General features: G+C 36.8%; 1 protein-coding gene across 1 annotated transcript; it reads left to right on the top strand.

Annotated features, from left to right (window-relative positions):
• Window positions 1-3,228: 3,228 nt before the first annotated feature.
• On the top strand, window positions 3,229-8,002 carry lipg (lipase, endothelial). Its single transcript, XM_065272150.2, has 10 exons — window positions 3,229-3,450; window positions 4,426-4,610; window positions 4,844-5,023; window positions 5,557-5,668; window positions 5,745-5,963; window positions 6,046-6,288; window positions 6,391-6,511; window positions 6,624-6,836; window positions 6,923-7,018; window positions 7,341-8,002. Exons 1-10 carry the CDS (start codon window positions 3,348-3,350, stop codon window positions 7,351-7,353), a joined length of 1,485 nt encoding a protein of 494 aa, XP_065128222.2. The 5' UTR covers window positions 3,229-3,347; the 3' UTR covers window positions 7,354-8,002.
• Window positions 8,003-19,569: the final 11,567 nt, after the last annotated feature.

Raw genomic sequence — 19,569 nt, 5'->3', positions numbered from 1 at the left:
ACTGATGACCTGCCTGCGCTTCTAGGGTGATTCAGCGCTGCGCATATTGATTGACGCTTGACATTTAAGTACCGCGAGATCGACTGGAAACATGTGCTTTCATTTTGCTCTCGCGGTACTTTGATGTCATACTTTGATTAGTCTGCGCAGCGTAGCAGGAAGTCGAACGCAAACACGTCACATAACTATACTATTTCCGGGTTTTTGTTAGCATACAAAACATTGACATTATTTAAATTATATTTGTATTTGGTGTCTTTTCGTGATAGACATATATATCAACGTAATAAATTGATATGTTTAATATGTAAACCAATAGGGGAATTCTAAAAACCCATGCACAGATCTACACGTTATCAGAACAGGCATGTAGTTAGGCATGCGGTGTAGAGATCATGCAAACAGCTCCGCTCCTATGACAGACATAAAAAACATTATAAATATAAAATGTTTAAGTTTTTAAGTAGATTTAATTTAATTTGGAAGGTCTTTGACTTCCCTAAATATATAACAAAAACCTACAAAATAAAACAGAATATAATAACAAATCACCTGGTTCAACTGTAAATTTTGAGTTAAGCTAATTAAAAGTAAATTTTAAAAACTGTTGTCTTTTTTTAATATCTGCTATTTTTTATATTTTGTAAGTCTTAATCTATTTGGATGTCATCTTTTTCATGTAAATGTGTTATTCTTTCAGTTAATGATTTAAAGAAAAAAAGAAAAAACTTTTATAGTTGCTGATTATTATTGAAACCCTATTACTAAAAAACAGGGACATTTAAAAAGAGAATATTTATTTTATAAATACTTAAATCGTTTATGAAGCTTAAATTCACTTTAGGCACTTTTACTCACACATTGCCTTGATTTACACTTGACCTTTAAAAAGGAACGCACTACCACAGAAACCTTGTTGCCCATACTGCTAAAGTGGAGCATTATGCAGTATTACATGTCTGGGTAAGGAAACTTCTCACAGCAGGAAAAGATTATTCACGTCTTTGTAACTATGCCAACCACAGTTGGTTTTATTGATGTGTATTATTTGTCTCAAAAACTCAATAGCTTTGCAATGTTTATATTTAGCCCATTTACCAAATAAAGAGAACTTCTAGATTCCAGGTAGGTCTTGATACTGAAACATTTAAACTGTTGCTGTAAATGGAAACCTTGAACAACTGAATACACATCTATGTCCTAGAAGTAACCTAGATGCATCTTTACAAAACCCCAGATTGATTGCAAAATACCCTTAGACCTTCAGAAATGTTGCCTTTTGCTCTTTTGTATTCTGGTAGTAAGGACTCCTATTAAGCCCACTGCACCAAATATTACATGCTACATAAAAGTGTATAAGTAAGATTTATTACAGAATTACTTTATGTCATGATCATTGGATGAAACTAAATATCTAGGCAACCAGGTCAATGGTTTTACAGTCCACATCTTTTGCTATGATAGTAGTGGCTGATGAATGGTGCCTGATAAAGTGTTTTTGTTAAGCTATAGCTCTTTAGTATGCAGCCCATGTCTTCTATGGTGGTTCTGCATAAGCTTCATCACAGCGTTTTCTATAAAGGGTTTTACTATAATGGAGGGAGGGGGCCAATCCAGTATATGACCCACTTTGAATTCAGCCGCATTTAGCAGACTGTTAGTATTCTGTAAGACAGAATGTCTTGAAAAAGAAAAGTTTGTTCTCTGGACATTTCTGGACAATGATTGTCCTGTGTAAAATTTGCTTTGTTAAAATCAGTGTTGCATAACTATTTGGACAGATAGTGTGATTTAGTTAATGTGTCTGTAATATTAAATCGATAGTAGTTTGTGTCTGACATATTACTTTGCATGCTTTCACTGAGATTTACTGACAGTAGAGTTAGATTTTTTATGAAATTGACCTGTTGTTTATCTGTTGTCTTGTCCAGAGACAGAATGACAAAAGTAAAACATTTTTAGTAATTAAGAGCATTGCATCAGGTGCTGACAGTACAGAAATGAAGGAACTCACCATTTGTGTAGGGTTGATACCCAGCAATTTAGGGTATAGTGGGCTACACAAAGCCGGATTATACTAGCCGTTATTTCACTGCCTTAGTTTTTACTTGCTGTGATAAGATTATTACTAATGAGGAGTGGCATGGTGTAAGTACAGAAAAGTAATTTATTTTGGTTTAGTCACTATATGTAATTTCCTTAGCCACTGTACACCAACACAGTCTATGCATCAACATTTATGTGGTCTAAAGGTTCAAATTATTTTTTTAATGCTGCTCAGATTTAAAACTCTTTGGGGCGGTTTTGTTGACAGAGTTAAGATTAATCCAGGATTAGTGCTTAGTTACATTAGGACATTCAGGGAGTTCTCACAAACATACCTTACAAATAAACAATACTTAAACAAATTAAGGGAGCTCAAACACATTTTAGTCTGGGACTGATAAGCCCTGTCTAAGAAACAGCCCCTTTATTTATTAGAAAGAGACTAGTTAAAAAATAAAGTGGGAATAAAAGTAGGGTTATTTTTAATTATTAAATATCTGCACTAAATATTGCAGAATGTTAACCATGTTGTCACGGCAAATATCCTGTCTTAAACAAATAATAATTTAAGGTAATTTAAGACGTTTTTACAAACATACCTTACAGGTGTGCATCTTTAGACAAAACAATGTCACTGATGTATGTTAAAATTAAACAAGACAAGGTGTTTTTAAATGAAAGCAGCTCAAACATGCATTATAGTCTGGGACTAGGATAAGCCCTGTCCCAGAATCCGCCCATAAGTACCATACAAATAGCTGCCTTTCACAGTAAAAAATAAAATAAATAAATAAATAAATAGCTTTTGTAACGGCAAAAACAAGATATGAGAGAAAATACTAAGAAATGCAAAAAAAAAACGTCAAAGAAACACATCAAAGAGTCTCATGTTGTATATTTGTAAACAAACCCAGTCATGTGCAGTAGTGAAGAGTCGTTAACCTTTAGTACACCCCGTGCGTCAGTGAACGCGCGAGCTCTTGCATACTTGTTATGAATAGACCGGAAAGTAAAGGGTTAACAAAAGCGTGAGAAACATTACAACCCAACTCATTCAAACGTATATGCCACGCCTTCAAACGTAGTGCCAGGGGCTTGACCAATTAGAAAGAAAGAATTTTGTCGTAGATATCTGCCGATGGTCAGATGACTCAAAAAAACTATTTAAAACTCTAATGAGCAATCTGATACAGGTTCATACATTCTCTTGACACCTCTCAGTGAGGGAATTACCCCGTAAAACTTCCTCCGTTATTGTGGTTTGCAAGGACTAAATAAATTATTTTAAAGCTTGAAACATTATGGTAGAGAAACCAATAAGAAGATCGATTTTCTTATGTTTTATCCTGTGTCGTTTATTCTGCGCATCAGCCACTGCACCCGGCGAGACCGCGCCAGTGATTGGTAAGAGAGATGTCTTTGTCTTTAAAAACTGCTTAAATGAATGCATAGTGAGAATTAAGCACATTTAAAGCTCTAAAACGAATGCATGGTGGTGTGATTGTGTCCGTGAACAATGACTAACAACGACGATTCTCGAGCTTCAAACTTTGAGAAGCCTCGTATTCACATGCAGCTAAGCGAATGAATGAATGAATGAAACTGGCCTTTAAATTTTCCACTTTTTGACATGCTTGCGACCCGTATAAGGAAAAACCAGGAAAATCCACCACGAGCTGGTTTTGCCTTTTAAACGACGTCCATGTCCGGGTTTTATCATCTTTATGTCAATGTGTCGACTCAGTCAGCAGAGCGGTGACTGAATGTGATGATGTGGACTTAAGGCACTTGCTGCCGTTTGCCACGCACCACACTGTTTGAATTAAACGTTTAAAATTTAAACTGATTGCGAGTTCCTCTGCAGTCCAACTGACGCGAAAGTTTACGAAAATTAGCCATGGTTTAACTACAATCTTTTTTAAAACCATAGTTGCCACAAACTAAGCATTGTTTTGTATGGTAACCACGTCAAAACCGGCTAACGTTACTACTATAATCATACTTTACACTTATCACGCGACACGCAAGCATTCTTTTACAATTAACCATGGTTAATACTGTTATAGGGATTATTATTATTGTAACTATTTGATTAAAATCCAAACTCATGTGCCACCAGAGTTGGAAATGTGATCTGGAATCCTCTTAATTTTTTTATGAATAGGAAAGTGTTGTAAAACAAGATTTGTACATAAACCTTTTTACAGTAGATCGATTGTTCATTCAAATCACTTAAAGCTTTCAATAAATTAACTCAAGCTTAGAGTGTTATCCAGCTGTATAGGAATGGTTAAGCTCTTGGGTTTAGCGATATTAGGAGTTTTTAAAATTCCTTTTAAGATTTACACTGAAATACCTTCATGCCATTATCCATTTTAGATGATCCGGAGTATGGCTTGCCTACGGATCCAGTATTACTTCATAACCGTATCAAGTACAATATGCGGAAGTCTTTCGATCTGGAAGAGGATGGCTGTTACCTCATACCTGGGAGTAAGGAAAGCATTAGGGAGTGTGGCTTTAATTCTTCAACCAAGACCATTTTGATCATCCACGGCTGGACGGTGAGATTGCCACTTGGCTTTGTTTTTGTTTAGTATTGTGTTCAACTTTAGACACCTAAGCCTTCATGGCATTTGCTTTAAAGGTCCTTTAGGTTTCATCTTTGTATGTTTTTGAGTCACACAGGACCTCATGTCTAACTAAACTGCAGTTCTGGAATTTCACACTTAATTGCTGGATGTCTCTGCTAGCATGGTATGGTATAGTATAGTAAGAGGTCTTGTCTATTTAACAGATGAGTGGGATGTTTGAAAACTGGATGCATAAGCTGGTGGCCGCAGTTCAGAGAAGAGAATTGGACGCAAACGTGGTGGTGGTCGATTGGCTGGGGCTGGCCCACCAGCTTTACCCTGATGCTGTCAACCATACTCGCCGAGTTGGGAAGAGCATCGCTACTGTTTTGGACTGGCTCCAGGTACGTCTGCATTAAACATCCCACTGGTTGTGTTTGTTTCTCTGTGTGTGCATTTGTCTTTTGAGTAAGCGAATTGGCAACTGTGAAAGCTTGTGGTCTTGTACGCCGGGTCTTTGTCAGTATTATTCGCTGCCAGAAAAGCAGAGCAGATGTCCTGGTGAAGAACAAATTGTAATCTCCAGATGGGGCTTTTTCTTTATTTTAAAGTGTTTAGAGGTTGCCCAAGGCACTGTGGGTTTTTTGATGAATATTCATGAACGTAGTTGGCTTCTTTTGCTGACTTTGATGCATTTAGGAAAGATTCAAACGGTATGAATGAGCAGCTGAGCATGTAACCCTGTTGGCACTGAACATGGTACAAGCTCAAATCTGGCCTCATCTGTCCAATATGGAGATCAAAAAAGCGGGGGATTTTGCTTTGGGCTAAATCATCTTGTGCTTTTGTTTTTGCTTGGATGAAGCCGTTTTATTCATAGTTTAAATTAAGATGTATTGTGGATATTGAAGACTATTTTCTTCCTTTTTTTTGATAGGAGGAAGAACAGTTGCGACTTGAAGACATCCACATGATCGGATACAGTCTTGGGGCTCACGTCGCTGGCTATGCTGGAAAATTTGTCAGTGGAAATATCGGACGTATAACTGGTAAGATTTCCATCTTTGCATCATGTACGTCTTGATGGTTTATTTTCTTTTTCTTTAAAATGCCTTTGTGTTTTAGGTTTAGACCCGGCCGGTCCCATGTTTGAGGGTATGGAGTCTCACCAAAGGCTTTCTCCTGACGACGCCGACTTTGTCGATGTTCTTCACACATACCCTCGAGGAGCTCTGGGTGTCAGTATCGGCATCCAGGAACCCATCGGACACATCGACATCTATCCCAACGGTGGGGACGGTCAACCGGGCTGTTCCCTGGGCGATGTGATCTCCAACATAGGAAGTGAGTACTCCGCGATTATACGTTTTGCATACTTTTTTGCATCTTCCAGCTCTCGTAACGCATCGATTTTGCCACCATACAGATTTTGTGGAAGTCATGAAGTGCGAGCACGAGCGGGCGGTTCATCTTTTCGTGGACTCCCTCATGAGCAAGGACCACGTGAGCTACGCCTTCCAGTGTACCGGCCCTGATCGCTTCAAGAAAGGCATTTGCTTGAGTTGCAGGAAAAACCGTTGCAACAGCATCGGTTACAATGCCAAGAAAATCCGAAAGAGGAGAAACAGTAAGATGTACCTGAAGACTCGTGCAGACACGCCTTTTGGTGGTAAGTCGTTAACGCATTCTTGTTCTGAAATGCCGTAAAGTTGAGTCAGAGACACACGGATATTTGCTTACTGCTTAATTGAACCGGTTTGTTGCTCTGCAGGTTACCACTATCAGATGAAGATGCATGTGTTTGACAGGAAGAACGCCCATGATGCAGATCCCACTTTCTATGTCACATTACACGGGGCCCACAACGACTCGACTCAACTCACCGTGGACATGTAAGCGGTCTAAAATTAACTAGTTTAAATGTAAAGTACATCTGTAATGCTAAATGCTCAGAATAATGTTATCTTCAGAAGACTTGACCTGGTTTCTCTGTGGTTTTTGCAGCAATGACGGCGTCGGTCTAAACCTCACAAATACGTTCCTCGTCTTCACCGAGGAGGACATTGGTGAACTTCTAAAAATAAGCCTTCGCTGGGGAGGTCCTTCTGATACCTGGACATCTGTAATAAAATCGATCTGGCCGTGGTCCAGTAAACAGGACAAAAAAATTCTGGAGGTTCGGAGGATCCGAGTCAAAGCAGGAGAGACTCAGAAAAAGTAAGTTTGTAACCCATCACTTATTGGTTGTTTGCTCCCTATCAATTATTGCAAACTTCATTAATGCCATAATGTTACACCCACAGGTTCACCTTTTGTGCCGAAGACACTGAGATATCACCGGGAAAAGAAATCACGTTTCTTAAATGTTGGGATGGCTGGGAGGTGAAGCCCAGGAAACGGTACGTATTTAATGCTGCTATTTACAGTAGTACAGTATGCATGCATGTTTATTTATATGCAGCTTTGCAAGCAAGCGTGCTTTAGTCGTATATCAGATGACCGATGCCGCTGATGACAGTATGCTGATGTATTGGCTTAGCCACATGAGTTTGCGTGTGACTTTTACACAGCTGACGTTGAAATGTAAAGTACTTGATGGCACAGATTCAAAAACTGCAGCCGCTATCTTAAAAGATGCATCCATGTCTCTGTTAATTATTTAAAAATTAATAATTAAATCAAATTCAAATTTCTTATAATATTTGTTTTTGTTTTGTACAGATTGCACTACTGAGAGAAAGCACTGTTACCATAGGACCTGAGGTGGCACAGGGCTGAGCACTTTTGTTTTGGTACGTTTTGGTGGGATGATGCACCACATTTGTTTTCGGTCAATGGGATGAACACCGAACCTGCTGCTTAAATGGCCAGCTGTGTGTGGGCTGGCTAATAGACTTGCTCAGGGCAGTTTTTCTACCATTGAGCTCTTCTGGAATCCGATGTTTTTTGTAGGTCTTTGTCTTTTTGATACTTGTGTATTTTCTATTGTTGTTCAAAACCTCCGTTTTGTGAATCTCCTGGTTCTCCTCGGCAACAGGATCCTCGTTATGTATATTTTTGTACGATTTTAATTTATGAAGGATAAGCACTGTAAGAACCAAGCCTATTTATCAACTTACACCTTGTACCAAGGCATAAATTCATTCTCTCCCAAGTTACCTTGCGACCACTTATTTTATGTGTGTGTGTGTCTGTGGATTTCAACGGAGAAGGATTTTATGAATTCACAGTATTATTTAAGGTCAAGAGAATGGAGAGCAATGCTCTGTCTTAATAACAAAAATACTGTTGCACAGTTGTGCCTTGTTTTGTACATGTTTTATGTATATAATGTATATAAAACAAGAATTTGTAATAATAAAATAAATTTGGATTCTCAAAGATGTGGCATGTGTGTTTCATGAGTAAAATTTTCATTTATAGGCTAGTTGCATAACTTCAAATGTTTTGATCTTCAACTCCTTTTGAATATCAGTCATTAGTAGTTATGTAACATGAGTATGTTACACGAGATCGTTTGAATAAGTCTAGGGTTTACTTGCCCTTAGCATTTCTTAATAACTGTTGCTCATAAAATATACATGTTAGTTTCCCACAACCACTGTTTTGGCAGCACAATAAAATGTTAAAATCGTTTACAGTTTGACAAAGTATAAACAAGTGTGAAACATTACTCTGAAGCATCTATGCTTAAATAAAACTGTTCCAATATGACATGATTATAAACCAAACATGTTTATGCTATTTCGCTTTTCAGGTTTGCAATTAAATTTCATTAACAACATTATTAATATTGTTTGGTCTTTGATGATAGTGTTGTTGTTTTTTAAATTAAAGTGTCAATCTATCAAAACCACAAATGTTCTGTTATAACGGGTGTTATGTAAGGAATGATTTGACAACGGGCTGTTGAATTATTAGAAATTAATGCACACCCCCAAGGTGGTACGCGGAGTGTACCAGAATAAAGCATTCAACAGGCCCGTTGTATAATATACATTACGTATTTCATAGAAAAATGATCTAACATTTATGCATAAAAAATGCAATTAAAGGCATAGTTCACCCAAAAACTAAAATTCTGTCATCATTTACTCGCCCTCATGTTGTTATAAACCTGTTTGAATTTCTTTGTTCTGCTAAACACAAAGGAAAATATTTTGAGGAATATTTGTAACCAAAAGGTTTTTAAGCACCACTGGCTTCCTTAGTGCTCCGGCTTAACTGCAGGCTTGGAATTATAAGTTTTCATCAAAATGAAGTTATATTATTATTCTTGTTTTGTATAGCTACATTTAAGGTCTTTTTATTTAGAAAACAAAAAGGTTCTTTCTACAGTATAAAGTCAAACTTGTTTTTTTAAGGTTGTATCATGTGAGCCAATCAGCATGTTTAAAGCACTTAAGAGAACCAGTGTCCCGCTAACTTCCGAGTTAGCCTATAAAAATTGTCACAAAAAAGTCATCCCTGTGGCACTCATTTATAGGCCTACTTAATGATCTTGTAAAAGACAGCAGCCATGTAAAAAACGATTATGTGCCTAAGTAAATTTGACAAAATAAAATTAGTTAACTCTATTAGAAAATTATAATAGTTCTTGTTTTTAACCAAAATTTGAGTTAAAATAACTTAAAATTGTGAGTAATTCTAAATGAACAAATTTAACTTAATTTATAATGTATCATCCACTTAAATTTGTAAGAAGGAAGTTAACTTAAAAATGTTGTGTATTAATAATTTTAGTAGACATAACTAAGTGGACTTAGTTGGCATGGGATGGCATTTGAAGAGTAAATTTGAAATGAAATGCTATTTAAGCGAAAAAGAAAGGCTTGTTAGTGTTTTATGTTCATTTATCTTTGAGATTTAGAAGAGTTTCTGTTTCTTCTTGGAGTTTTGTGGTTACCATCATTCAGAAGAGTAGTGCTTATAAATAGGCGACACAATAAAAATCATGATGTGTTAATTTTCTCAATGAACAATAACTGTGCCAGTACTGAGACCAGTGTCTTCTTACTTGCTCATCATAATCGGTATGTAATAAATATGTGAAGAGGAAATTTTACATTATTAAATCATTAAAGAAGTAAGCTTTTAAAAATACTTAAAAATGGTTAGGTAACGATGTTATACATCATATTTTTAAGTAAATATTGCACATTTTTTACAGTGTAGCCTAATTTTACTTAGTTAAGTATATTTATTTAATTTCCATGTGTGAAATGTACTTAAAAAAAAATGTGGTTGCATATTTTTTGCTTTATTTTAGTTCACAGTAGAAGGAGCGCTTTGCAGCGCTTGCATCCTTACATTAGCCTACATTACAAGAAGCAAGCAGCAAAGAATAGATTCGGGTTTTGTAGTACATATGCTTTTTTCCAGTCATGTCATTGTTGTACTAGGGAGGTTATGTTTTAACCTTGATCCATACTTGTGTTTACTCAACTTTCAGTCAGGACCACTTTTTTCAAATATATGATTTTTAAATTAAATACAGCATGCCCATCAATGCAGTTATTCCTGGATAAAGCGGGGAGAGCAGCAAGTCAACCCCCCCCTCCAACCGGTAATAGAACAGAACCATTAATTTACATAAAATCACAAAAAGGAAGAATGCTAATATCACCTTTATATCAACAGGTAAAAGGTGGAGTTAGGAGATGGAGGGGGGTTAAATTCAAGGTGCAGCTTGCAATAAAGTGGTGGGGAGAGTGAATATGATGAATGTCAAATCTGGATTGGTCCACGTCAAGAACAGCTGATTGTCATCTGATGCAAGCTTAACTCGGTTTGCCTAAACTGACGCGGTGTATAAAACAACTTTTTTTTGCAGTTTTTAGTCTTAAAATGTCTTAAATTTTATAATGTTAAGTTCTAAACATCAACTACTAATACAAATGTTATGTTTTAAACCAAATTTTAAGCAAACGGTTTGTGTTTGATTGATTTAATAAATGGTTTGTAATATAGAACCTTATAATTCAAGCAGAAAGTGTTTTTATTTAGAATTAGGGTTTATCGGCAGTCAACCTTTCAAAAAAAGGGTCTTTGTCATTTTCATTTGTTTCCCGTATCAGTTTTGCTGATGCAAAAACGTTTATCTCAAAACTTCTCAGAAAGCAGAAGGAGGCAACGAAAAGTCAGCAGAACACAAAAGTTTATACAGGTTAAGGGGGAGGAAACTATCCAGTTAAATGAGGGTTTGCCCAAGCCTTTGAAGTATTTTCAGTGACAAATCTCACAATAATGTTGAAACTGTGCCAGGTTTGTTAACTAGTAGTCAACTCAGCACAATGTTTCTTATAGGCTATACTGAATATATGCCATTTTGCATCAAACATATATGCTGCAGACAATTTAAGTAAAGATCAAGTTCCATAAGGGTATTTAGTACATGTCCTATCGTAAATATATATAAAAAATTATTTATCATTAGTTATGTGTTGCTAAAGATTCATTTGGACACCTTTAAATCAGTAATGAATCATAACCCTTAAACCGAACTCTATACAGGTGTTTGTTTAACCTGAAAGCCAGAGCCGTGCCCTATAATTCACCAATCCCAATTATACAGTGTACTACCTGTTAAAGGTGTTGACATGCTTAATCCTTTTTTTTACCATTTTCATTTTAAAGGGGACCGGGGACATATCATGCAAATCTGTCTTTTTATGTTTAAGTGTTGCAGTGGTTCTGTTAGCCAGAAAATGTGAAAAAGATCAACCCAGAAATTTCATTTTGGTAAACCATTCTCTGCAAGCATGTGAAAAAATAGGTTATTGAAATCTGGCTCCCCTTATGATGTCAGAAAGGGATAATATCGCCCCTTAATCTGCACTATCCAACCACAGCACTGCCATTTAGTGCAGATATCAACTTATTTGCATTTTAAAGGGGCCATGGCACAAGACTTTTTGAAGATGTCAAATAAATCTTTGGTGTCCCAGGGGACATATGTGAAGTTTTAGCTCAAAATTCCATATGGATAATTTATTATAGCATGTTAAAGTTGCCACTTTGTAGGTGTGTGCAAAAATATGCCGTTTTGGGAGTGTCCTTTATAATGCAAATGAGCGGATGACGTGCAAACACTGATCACAATGATGAAGGTTTGTTGCAACTGAAACTCAGTTGTGCTGTGAATTATTTTCTCTCTCTTTTTATCTGCACTAAATGGCAGTGCTGTGGTTGGATAGTGCAGATTAAGGGGTGGTATAATTATAATAAGAGCTCCTTATGACATCATAAGGAGAGCCACATTTCAATTACTTATTTTTTCATGTGCTTGCAGAGAATGGTTTACCAAAACTAAGTTAAGGGTTTATCTTTTTCGCATTTTATATGAATAGAAGCACTGGGGATACAATCACAGCACTAAAACATGGAAAAAGTTAGATTTTCATGCCATGGCCCCTTTAAAGGTCACACCCAAAAACTGCACATTTTTGCATGATTTAAAAAAAACACTTTGGAAAACGAAGTCAGGCTGAGTACCAAAACACACTTGTAGCCAATCAGCAGTAAGGGGCATTTGTACTAACCAACATCATTGGCTGGGTTGCATATAAGGGGGGGGGGGGGCAATTTAAAGAAAGTCCAGATTCTATTGGGGTAGGGGCGTGTTTGTTTAGGTGAATTCAAATATCAACATTGGCTTTCAAAGACCATGCACCCCACCTTTAAATATGGGACCATCATGACTATCATGTTGTAAAAAAAGATTTTTTTTTGCAACTTGCTGCACAGCTTCCTCACATGCCTACACACACTACGTATATGTGGGGGCAAACACACACACAAACTTCTCTGTGACTCATTAAGCTGTAAACATTTCTCCAAAGTCCCCAGTCAGAAATTTCCATCACCTGGCTTAAACCTTAAATCTTTATTTTGATCTTTAGCGAACCACGCAGTGCTTGTGTGACTTTGTAAGCCAATATAAAGAAATATAATACATTCTGTAGTCGACTCCATGACCCGATCCTTTGATGTCACAGGAAGCAAACTGCGCAGAATGTTCCACTCGGTCTACTTGGAATCCATTGTTACGTCAAACAGGCAGTCGTTCTGGAAACATTGCAGATAGAGGTGTTGTCCAGCAGAGCTAACATGCCAAGCATATCAATCAAGTAAAAAAACACCTGTTCAATTCAGATCTGTGAATCTGGGTACTGTACATTAATTTACTTGTCACAGTCACATCAATAAAACTTATGCAAAGAGTTGGAGACATGATTTCTTACCCAAAGCCTGAATGACCCCAATGATCTGAATGTGAAGGCTCATGTATACAGTAGGTTATTGGACCTTGTGCGTGTCATCAGTGATTCTTCTGCCATGTGACTCTGTGTAAATGTTTGTACTTCAAGTGAGACTTATTTGTGTATTGCAAACATTTGTCACACAATATTTTATAAAACATTATTAAAACAAACATATCCTTTTCTATTGCATGTTGATGTGCGGTGATTAAGAGAGATAAATTCTTTTGATCACGATGTTGATTTAGATCACTCTCTAAAAAATGCTGGGTTATTTTCAAGGTTAAGCTACAACCCAACAGGTTTGTCCCTTTTTAACCCAAGGTTGAAAGGTAGATGCACTTTTTAGAGTACTTAACATTGCAACTTCATATTTGGCATCCATAGAATTAAAAACCAAGGATTCAAAAACTTTTTATGAAGGTTGGGAGGAGCATGGTCATGTAACCCAAGGAAGAGGTCTCTTTATATAGCCATCCCTCACCTCTGTCCAATGACAGTTTTTGGCAGCATCCCTCCTCTACCCCATCGCCTAACTTTCTGCTTTCTAAAATCTATCCTAGTTAAAGAGGGGGCAGTAGGCTACTTTGGGTTTGGGCTAATATTTTGAGCTTGGGGCCCTCCCCTTGCAGCACACCAGATATGCTTTATCTTATTAATCTATTAAAATAATCTATCGTTTACTAATGCAAAAAATTTAATTTTCACATTTTCATTCTGTGCTAAATGCTGCACTTTTAAGAAATGTAAATTCAAACATAGAGATGCATTGCCATTTTATAAATGCCAGTTAAAAGTCATCTTTATGTTTTCATATATAATCAATCGATTCCTTTAGAACGTGGGTTTATCGTGGTAAAAGTGTAGTAACCATGTTTGGTTTTTTTGGGTTTATTGATTACTATAAATTGAAAGTTGAAAACCATAGTTGTCAAAACATGGTTATTTTGTGGTGACCATGGTTTTACTACAGTAACAATATTTTTTTTTTTTTTTTTTTTTTGCTTTATTTTAACCATGGTTAATCTTCGTAAGGGTGGTCCTGGAGGGTCACTGTCCTGCAAAGTTTAGCTTCAACCCTAATTAAACCCACCTTTCCAAAACATCCTGCTTCCTTTGATTAGATTTTTCAGATGTGTTTGATTAGTGTTGGAGTTAAACTTGGCAGGACAGTGGCCCTCCAGGACCAGAAATGCCCACCCCTGTTTTAGAAGAACAGTAAGATATTTTACTTTAGACCTGTTGTTTAATGCTTCTACCCTTGAAATCTCCAACAAATTACAGTTTCAGATGAAATTTCTAGAATTTTTACACCGTTGCATGTCAAGAAATTGTTTTAGATGACTTTTGCACCCATAGTTGCCGCCTCAGTACTAGCTCTCACGAAACCAAATTTGTTCCACTTTCTAAAAATCTTTACGTCTGCTTTACGTCAATCCTGCCATTATAGACTATCCAGTATTTCTATTATCATTTGCTTCTTTGAAAGTATGTCTTTCAATACTTCCAGTACAGGAAGTCCGTAGACATGTTAGCTTTTTAATCTGTCAACACCACCACAAAGCATTTTCATGTGCATAATGTGCGATTTCCAATTGTGTTTGGTACAGTATGTCAGTTATACAACCAAGCTACTTGACTACACTGTCTGAAAAATGGTCAAAAAATGGTCCCAAGCTGTCACTGGGGCAGTACCCTTTAAAAAGGTCCCACTGATACATTTGGTACCAATATCTACCTCTGAGGTACTAATATGAATTTTTTAGCTATAAATGTGTACTTTTGAAAGAGGGCCACCCAAGTGACAGTGTAGCTTAATTTAAAAACACATTCATGTCAATAATGAACAACTTGCAGCAAGGATTTGAGATATTTAATTGTTGTTATTGTTTAAACATGCTATGTTTATGTACTAAAGTTTATATGAAAACGTATTTGGGAGATAGATGTGAATAGAGGAATAATGTCTGGAATGTTGGTGTGTGGAGTGGTATGGGTGTTGGTGTGTGATTGTTATGGGTGTGATATTTCTAAAAAGTTCTAAAGCATTCCACCGACAGTATTCCATCTATTGTGCCATATATATTTAATCTGATTTTCAACTGAGACCCAGCAAGCTCAATGTTCTTGTCACACCAATCACAAACAATGAAACATTTTAATTGAACATGCACACAGTGTGTAAACATTCACGGTTAAGATTTAAAAGGGTGTGTAAGCCATCATCATGGCAGTCACTCAAGTGGTATGATGACTGTCTTCTCTTTTGGGTCTACTTGTGGTTCTTCAGATGGCTGTAGAGGCCAATCTGCAATCTGCACACTTTGAGGCAGGGGAGGGTCTTTCAACGCTGCCGCTTTGTTGCATTCTGTTTCATGATGTGCTGCACAATCCTGCAAGGATTTCTTCTTGTAGCTTCTGTCTGGTGCAATGTGTTCCCATGTGAACGTATGACTGGATGAATATCCTGTAGCTTTAACTGTTGGCACTTGCATTGGCAAGGTCGTAGGTTCAAGTTAACATGACGTGTTCAATAATGAACAAATGAAACGTGTCACTGCTTGTGTTATGCAAAATATGTTTGTCATGTAACTAAGCTGAAGATCAGATCAAATTGATAACTTAATGCTGAAATCCATTTTAAACCTACATATATTTTTCCTGTTACTGTTTTAATTTCTCGCCGAATCAGAGCAGTGATACTTTGGAAACTGTAAGAGAAATAATAACACATTATTCGGTAGGCCAAAAGCAGGAAAAAATTAAATTCCCCTTTCGATTCTAGAATAACTGATGATCCATAATTGAAATTAATTAGATTATGAATGCAGAATTCATAGATTATGAATTTGAGTGCAGCCTCAAAACATTGCATACATCGTCATTTCCACATGAATTTGTTTGGTTACAGCCTGACTTGTTCAGCTTAGTACTTGGCAACACATGCAGTTTAAATTACTTGCATTCTACACAAAATTACAAGGAAAAAGACAGGTGGAATTAGTAAAGACAGAGAACATAAACTAGCCTTGATCAACACCCGTGAGCAAAGACCACAATTATGTCCGTTGTTCTTCTTTAGACATCCTGTATTTCTTCATTCCTCAGGAAAGAATCATCCAGAATTTATGTGTGAAAACTCATACAGTATCACAGAGATGTGTGTGCGCAACAATTTCAGATTTAAAACCATCTCATTGTTCACTGAAACGGCTGGAGTCTCCCAGGCTCTATTAAACTACACATTTAGCATTAGACTTCACATTTGTACCGTGAGACTTTCTCATGGGAAACAAGTGGTGGACATGAAGAATGTGAGAAGAAAGAAGAGGTCTTGGCATGAGGAACATCTACTTTGAATATATAAAAAACAAAATCACAGTTTGACCTCTTAACTACGCATGAAATCAGTTTGAAAAGATCGATTTAATCACTGAACCTATATGTACAGACTAGAAACAGTTAATACTGTCAATGCTTCACTATGGCTGTGTTCACACGTTGCCAAAATATCGGGTGTCAGTTCAGTTATTAAATGTGGTTGTCAAACCTGTTAACAACTGAACTGTGTGTGAATGGCACTGTATTTACCATTCTAAAAGAAGACAATCTTATTCTGCTACTGTGTAAAACCGACAGCAAATGAAAGTAAAATGATAAGAAACCACATACACCTGCATTCAACACAACTAAAACCGAACAAAAGTTGAATAAAGGAAATGGTGCTCATGCTGAAAATCCAGTTGTAGTCGATCCAGCTGAGAGCTCAGAATGCAAACAGTATCACAACACTCTGGAAATATGTCAAGAATCACATTACATAGGGGGGATGTGAACACCATGGGTAAAAACGATAGTAGCCTATGACATCCACTAAGTTAAATGTAATCTAGAAGGAAATATGAGTCAGCACAGATAGAGATAACAGATAAAAACACTACAGACTTCTCTTGAGCATACATGCACTATTATTATTATAATAAAAACTTCATTTGTGACTCAGTATTAATAGATAATTATTAGAATACCTTCCTGGAATATTTGGCTACTGTATCAACAAAACATCTGCAGAAAGCATTTTTTTTTTTTTTGCAATTCCATTGAACGAAACTTCTCCCAGTGACAAAGGATTGCATGCAAATATATGGGAACTGCTATGAATCACTTTCTAGAACAACTGTTTTTCATGATGACCACAATTTTGGGGTCGAACTGTCTCATGACTCTTCCTTACTGTAAGGAGGAAAAGTCACATGGGAGTAAATCCTAAAGGTAGAACTTTCCCACAGACATCAAAGGAAGGTTGCCCTCTCTCACCCTATAGCGTGGTGGGACAGTGAAATACTATGGGGTCACTGCAAGTCTCCAAACTGGCATGGAAGCCACAGGCTACTCAACACGGTTACAATGGAGCCATTTTGCACATCAGGGAATGGATGAAAACATACAATTGTGTTATTGTTTTACTGAGGACTGAGGTGGTGCACAATCAATGCAGCCTCCTCTGACATGCCAAAGGTCTTACAGAGATAGACAGACCGACAGATAGTTCAGGGACCTTTGGGGTCCGTGGTGATATTACTGGGGGCCCTCCAAATGTTGGTTGAATAAAAAAATGCAAAACTTAATTAAAACGAAGTTTCCCCAAAATCAATGAATTCCTCCTCTCTAGATACTTTTATTAAGTCAAACTATTATTTATCTTCACAAGAAATGAGTTGCTACAGCTTAAAAAATGAAGTTGACTTTTTCAACTATATTTTATAAGTTAGGCTATAACAACTTATCTGTAGTTATAACAACTCATCTCTAGTCAAGATAAATAATAGTAAGTTTGTCATAAATCTGCCTTCCTGTCCTTGTTTAATCTAGTCTTGAGGCAGGATCATGACAGACCGATGTTCTGTGTGGGTACACGTGGCTTTGAATTGTTTGTATCTTGCCACGTGTTTCCCGTGTCTCGTCACTTTTACCCCGCTCCCTTGTCATCCCATTGTCTTTATTGTTTAATCATTGTCACCTGTTCCCCCCTATTTATGGTCATTGTGATTTTTGTTCTTTCTGGGATGCGTTTTGCCTTGTTCCTGTCTGTAGCTGTACTCGTTTTTTCTGTTTATTTTTTTAATAAAAAAAACAGTGTTTTTCTATGTGTCTGCGCTTGGGTTCCTGACAAAGTTGAAACGACTTGTAGGCTATCTGAGTTGATTCAACAAAAAATGTAAAGCAGCAAAAACATGTTTTACAGTGAACTCAGTAGTCTACAGAAGTACAGCGTGGTTTGCATCAGTTCTTCGGTTACAAATATATTAAGTTCAGCTGGATATTAAAAGCAGCGTGCGTCATTGTGGATCAGTTTACCCGAGGCATGTGTTAATTATATAATCGATTAAAAATAGATTATTAGTTATCCGCATAACAAATGATACATTTTATTGTTGCTTTGTTTAAACAATAGCTTTAGAAAGAAACAAGAGAGGCAGACAATATTGCTCCATTTGACAGATGCTAAGTTTCTGCCTGTGGGTGTGAGGCTGTGAGCTCTTGAAATAGTATTTCAGAAGATAAAGAGAGAAATAAATGTAACGTCGTGATTGGCCCAAAGAAACTGCATGATTCTGTCCTCATTCTGATTGGCCGAAAACGTTATGGTCTCACCTTAGGCAGGGTTACTCAAGTTCAGTGACATTCAACTGTGGTGTGTCTGGCTTTACTTTATTACCACCTCTGTTTATGGAAGCATTTTTTTTTTTTGTGGAGAAGCCCGTGCCTCCTGTCACTGTTTCTGGCTTCTCTGTAACAGAGTTACATTATTGCAAGACTGAATTTGATCTCATAAGTCCTCAGTCTGCCGTGCAGCGTTTGCTTTCTCGTAGTAAAATCTGCTGAGTTTGGACATTCTCTAGTAGTTGCCATGAGAATCAGTAACATTGGAAAGCTCACCACACTGACCACTGAAAAAATGACATGGCTTCCAAACCTGCCCATAAAATAGCATCACATTTGCACATGTGTAAAACATCTGGACAGCAAGAGAAACCACTGGGTCATTAAGTTCAGTCTTTTATCCATTAAGCCAAACATAAGGTTTCAGAAACCTCTTTTACTCTTTGACCACCTTTGAATATTTTTTTTTTTTTTTTGAAGAAAAAACACACACACATGTAACCATCATTTTTTCTTCTATATACCAATGAGATCAGACTTAAGTTTACTGCTTCTGATCTCACGTCTCATCTAGAATTTGCAGAGATCTCACAATCCACAAGAACCTTTAACACCCACCTTTCTGTTGCACAAAAGCTTCTTTGTGGTGGACAATAGAAAAGGAAAGAAAGAAATTATTCAATAAAGAAGACTACTTGTCTAAAGTTGTTAAAGGAACCAAAACCAGTTAATTTATGGCATCGCTGCAAAGAACCAAACCCTAACCAACCGTTCGTCAACCCCATTCACTTACATATTATAGAAGTAAATGGAGCTCACGTACGGTTAGATAACGAAAATTCCTCAAAATATTTTCATTCATGTTCATCAGAATAGATACATTTATACAGGTTTGTAAGAGAGTCACTAAATGATTACAGAATTGTTCGTTTTTTAGAGGGGGAACTATCCCTTTAAGAGGGGAACTTCAAAATGCACCATTTCATTTTCGCTTTTTCGCACCTTTACTTTTTTGTTTGGCAACT

Source organism: Paramisgurnus dabryanus, chromosome 11, assembly GCF_030506205.2.
Source record: "Paramisgurnus dabryanus chromosome 11, PD_genome_1.1, whole genome shotgun sequence".
In the NCBI taxonomy this organism is placed as follows: Eukaryota; Metazoa; Chordata; class Actinopteri; order Cypriniformes; family Cobitidae; genus Paramisgurnus; species Paramisgurnus dabryanus.
This window is presented reverse-complemented; position numbering and strand designations above follow the sequence as displayed.

Bases quoted from the DNA above. Each gene is read 5' to 3' on its own strand.
- lipg (XM_065272150.2), top strand. From the start codon at position 3,348: ATGGTAGAGAAACCAATAAGAAGATCGATTTTCTTATGTTTTATCCTG. The intron at 3,451-4,425 runs GTAAGAGAGATG...TATCCATTTTAG, and splicing joins CGAGACCGCGCCAGTGATTG to ATGATCCGGAGTATGGCTTG. The intron at 6,289-6,390 runs GTAAGTCGTTAA...GTTGCTCTGCAG, and splicing joins TGCAGACACGCCTTTTGGTG to GTTACCACTATCAGATGAAG.